Source organism: Mastomys coucha, unplaced genomic scaffold (assembly GCF_008632895.1).
Source record: "Mastomys coucha isolate ucsf_1 unplaced genomic scaffold, UCSF_Mcou_1 pScaffold23, whole genome shotgun sequence".
NCBI classification, from domain to species: Eukaryota; Metazoa; Chordata; class Mammalia; order Rodentia; family Muridae; genus Mastomys; species Mastomys coucha.
In genome coordinates, this window is record NW_022196906.1 from 32,380,586 (window position 1) to 32,385,641 (window position 5,056).

General features: G+C 39.7%; 1 protein-coding gene across 1 annotated transcript; it reads left to right on the plus strand.

Moving 5' to 3' along the window:
• Positions 1-3,831: 3,831 nt before the first annotated feature.
• Positions 3,832-4,773, plus strand: LOC116072678 (olfactory receptor 143-like). The gene has a single exon (XM_031344179.1). The coding sequence runs from the start codon at positions 3,832-3,834 to the stop codon at positions 4,771-4,773; it is 942 nt and encodes a 313-aa protein (XP_031200039.1).
• Positions 4,774-5,056: the final 283 nt, after the last annotated feature.

Here is a 5,056-nt window from a genome sequence, read left to right on the forward strand (position 1 = left end):
AGACTGCTATGTAGGCCACTCTAAACTGGCACATATGATGCAGCACATCCAATGGTACTTGAGGTGTCAGTGCAGGCAGAAACGCTGTTTGGAGCCTCTGGCAGGCCACTGTAGGTGAATCACCGAAGAGATCTTTGGGATTTTGGAGCAAAGCTCTGCCATCATGTGCAGGCAATTATTTCTCCTTTGAAAAACAGCTTGTGGCCTGCTATTGAGCTTTAGTGGAAACTGAATGTTTGACATTAGAACACTAAGTTACCATGTGACCTGAACTGCCTGTCATAAGCTGGGTGTTATCAGACCCTCCAAGTCATAAAATAGGACATGCACAGCAACGGTCTATTATCAAATGAAAGTGGTGTATACATGATTTGGCCTAAGCAGGTCCTGAATGCATAAACAAGTTACATGAAGTAGTTGCTCAAATGTCTATGATTTCTATTCCTGTTATAATACCATTTGCTGCCAAGTATGCACCTATAGCCTCATGGGTATTCCCAATGATCAGCTGACTGAAGAAGAGAAGACTAGGACCTAGTTTACTGATGGCTCTGCATGTTATGCAGACAATACCCAGAAATGGACAGCTGCAACATTACAACCTCTTTCTAGGACAACTCTGAAAGTTACAGGTCAAGGAAAATCTTCACAGTGGGCAGAACTTCAGGCAGTATGTGTGGTATTACAGTTTATTTAGAAGAAGAAATGGCTAGATGTATGATTGCTTACTGACTTATGGGTTGTAGCCAATGGATTGGCTGGATGATCAGGGACATAGAAAGATTGAGATTGGGAAATTGGTGAGAAAGACATCTAGTGAAGAAGTATATGGATAGGTCTCTCCAAATGGGCAAAGAATGTGAAGATATTTGTGTCCCATATAAATGCTCAACAAAAGGTGACTTTAGCTGAGGAGTAGTTCAATAATCAATTGGATGAGATGACCCTTTCTGTGGACAGTCAGCCTCTTTCCATAGCAATCCCTATCATTGCTCAATGACACATCAACAAAGCAGCCATGGTGGCCAAAATGGGGAATATGCTTGGTCTCAACAACACAGACTTGCACTCACCAAGGCTGACTTGGCTACAGCTCCTGCTCAATGTCAGAACTCCCAACAGCAGAGACCAACACGGAGCCCCAGATCTAGTGCCATTCCTTGAGTTTACCAGTCAGCAACATGGTTGATAACAGGTTGACTACACTGGACCACTTCCTCTGTGGAAAGGACAATGTTTTGTTATTACTGGAGTAGATACTTCCTCTGGTTATGGATTTCCGTTTTCTGTACAAAATGTTTCTGCCTAAACCACCATCTGTCAACTTACAGAATACTTTATCCAGCATCATGGTATTCCATACAGAATTGCTTCTGACTAAGGAACTCATTTCACAGCCAGAGATGTTAGACAGTAGAATAATCATGGAATCCACTAGTCTTACCATGTTCCCCATCATCCTGAAGCAGCTTGATAATAAATGATAGAAAGATGGAATGGCCTTTTGAAGACACAATTACAGTACCAATTAGGTGGCAGCAGCTTGGAGGGCTGGGACAGAGTTCTTCAGAAGGCAGTGTATGCTTTGAATTAACATCCAATATATGGTACAGTTTCCTCCATAACTAGGATCCATGGGATCAGGAATCAAGGGATGGAAAATAGTCCACTTACTATCACTCCTAGGAATCCTCTAGGAATATTTTTGCTTCCTGTTCCCACAAACCTAGGTTCTGCTGGTCTAGAAGTTTTGGTTACAGACTGGGGAGTGCTCCTACAAGGAGCTACAGAAAAGCATTCTATTGAATTGGAAGCTCAGACTTCCCCCTGTCATTTTGGGCTACTAAAGCTCTTAAACCAACAGGCTAGGATAGGAATAACAGTGTCAGGAGGAGTGATAGATCCAGATTTCCATGGGGAAATTGGATTTCCTCTCCACAATGGAGGTAAAAAGGATTATGTCTGGAGTGCAGGAGATCTCTTAGGGCATCTTTTAGTATTGCTATGTCCTGTGGTTCAAGTCAATGGGAAACTACAACAACCTAATCCAAGAAGGATGACAAAAGGCATAGACTCATTAGGAATGAAGGTATGGGTCTGTCCTCCAGGAAAAGAGCCAAGACCTGCTTAGGTGCTTACAGAGTGTGGAGGAAATGCAGAATGAGTAGTAAAAAAGGGTAGTTATAAGTAGTATCTAAGGCCACATAACCAGTTGCAGAAACAAGGATTATAAAGTAATATGAATGCTTCTAATTTATTTGGTTAAGAACACATTTGTATAGCTATTTGTACTGTCTTCCAATTTCTTTAACATCAATTGGTATTTAAGTGTGATACTAAAGGAATGTTCCCAAGGGACATTGCTCCATCCTAAATTTACAAATACATTTGGGATTGTAGGAGGAATAGTTACATCATGTTAGGCATATTCATGTCCTTGTTATTGTTTCATGGGGACATGAGATACTATTTGTGTCAAGTTGACAAAGTGGGATTGAAATGGCTATTCCTGGTTTTCAACTTGACTATATCAGGAATTAACAACAGTCTAGAATTGGAAGGCTCACCTATGGTCGAGATCTCGAGGTTGGGAGTTAGAATTTTCTGATCTAAATCATGGCATGGAGCTCTAGAGGCCTAGTAGTTATGAATTCCAGGAGACTAAGGCAAGAAGATCTCTGAGTTCAAGGTCAGCCTGGGATAAAACATGTCCCAGATACAGGCACGGTAATGTACACCTTTAGCCTGGGGCACAGCTTCTTCTGGAGACCTTCTTAAGGACATTGGAAAAAGGAAGATTTGTCCTTTGCCTGCCTGCATTTACTTGCCAGCACATCAAGCAACTACTAGATTCTTGGACTTCCCATTCACAGTTGACCATTGTTGGGGAGTTGGACTACAGACTGTAAGTCATCATAACAAATTCCCTTACTATATAGAGACTGCCCATAAGTTCCATGACTCTAGAGAACCCTGACTAAAACACAAAGCACAGAAGAAAAGGACATAGAGGAACACTCATAACTCTAACAAAGGGACTAGGTACCCCTGGTGGGAAGTAACAAATTGACTAGAACTTTGAATCTCCAAAGATCCAATGTTAGTTCTGTGGCACTGAATGCAAGCACAAGTTACTAATTAAGACTCTCCAGGCACACATCCAACAGGGAGGAAATCATAAAGAAGAGAATAATTTCCTGTGAACCTAGTAACTTTTCTCAGTAACCTTGGCTTGGAAGTAGATATTATCATTTGACTGAGGCAAAGTTTTAGAGACTTATATAAGTTTGCTATTTATTTTGTATATGTGAAGTGAAATTTGTCAAGAAAAAATCAAAGATAAATTCCCTGTGTACCTCTACTGGGAAATTACAAATACATTTGTGTTGATGTCTATAACTTTTTTTTTTTAACTATTGAAAACTTGGGCTTCTCAGTAAGAGAAAGACTCTAAGAGATCCAGAACACAAAAAAGGTCCAGTTGAACAAGGGTAAGCACTAAACTATCCTTGTCATGATTATGTTTCTTGAAAATTATGAATGCAATTTATGAATGCATTGCTCTTTTTAGTTTTAATTGATAGTAAATAATAAGGAAAGGGATGGAATTCCATTAAAAATGCATGCTTTCTGGACAGATACATACATGATTGGGAAGAGAGAGAGGAAATAAGGTCTCCTCAAAATTGACATGAATAGTTGGAAATCTTTGTATGGCTTGCTATATGCCCCTTTGATACAAGCTTGTAAGCCAATAATTTAACTTTATCCCTCTGGAGTCAAAGATGAATTGCTTGGTAATATAACCTTCTATTCTTACAGAGGCCATCCATGAAGCAAATGGCTACAGAAAATGACTCTTTAGTGTCTGAGTTTATTCTTATGGGACTGACAGACCAACCTGAGCTCCAGTTGCCTCTGTTCGCTCTGTTTTTGCTAAACTACACAGCCACCATGGTGGGAAACTTGAGCTTAATGAGTCTCATTTTCTTGCATTCAAACCTTCATAACCCCATGTACTTTTTCATCTTCAATTTGTCCTTCATTGATTTTTGTTACTCATTTGTCTTTACTCCCAAAATGCTAATGAAGTTTTTTTTAGAGAAGAATAGTATATCCTTCAAAGGATGCATGACTCAGCTGTTTTTCTTCTGCTTTTTTGTTAACACTGAGAGTTATGTGTTGACAGCTATGGCCTATGATCGCTATGTGGCCATCTGTAAACCTCTACTATACAAGGCTATCATGATACCTAGGGTCTGTTGTCTTCTGATATTTATGTCATATTTGATGGGGTTTGCTAGTGCCATGATACTCACAGGCTTAATGTTTAGGCTCAATTTTTGCAATAGCAACATCATCAACCACTACATGTGTGACATCTTCCCTCTCCTTTGGATCTCCTGCAGTGACACCTATGTCAATGAGCGTGTGAGCTCTGCTGTTGTGGGTACAGCTATCATTTTATGTAGTCTCCTTATCCTAATCTCTTATGTTCTGATCCTTTTCAACATCTTTCATATGTCCTCAGGTAAGGGTTGGTCTAAAGCCTTGGGTACTTGTGGGTCCCACATCATCACTGTTAGTCTCTTTTATGGATCTGGGCTGCTTGCTTATGTCAAGCCATCATCTCCTGAAACTGTGGGCCAGGGGAAATTTCTTACAGTGTTTTATACATGTCTTGTGCCTGTGCTGAATCCTCTCATATACAGTCTCCCAAACAAAGATGTAAAAATTGCTGTGAAGAAGACCTTAAAGAGAATCTCAAGTTAATCAAGTGGTTAATCATGTAACCAGTTGTACTTCTCAGAGCCCTGTCCCCAATGGGTTACTGCATCTTTTTCATTACCCAGTTTCTCTTCTTTCTGTTCCTTATAGTTCAACAAGTTCAACACAATTTCTACTATATCATTTTTTTCTCATTATGAATTATAAATATGTGTATGCCTGTGTGGGGACTTACTATGCTTTGATTTATGCTGGTGTTGTGCCATATAGTCTTATATATGTGTTCTTTGCAATTCATTTCCTTCTAACTTTTGGAAACTATATTTAT

Coding starts and splice junctions, on each gene's coding strand:
- LOC116072678 (XM_031344179.1), top strand. CDS start 3,832: ATGAAGCAAATGGCTACAGAAAATGACTCTTTAGTGTCTGAGTTTATT.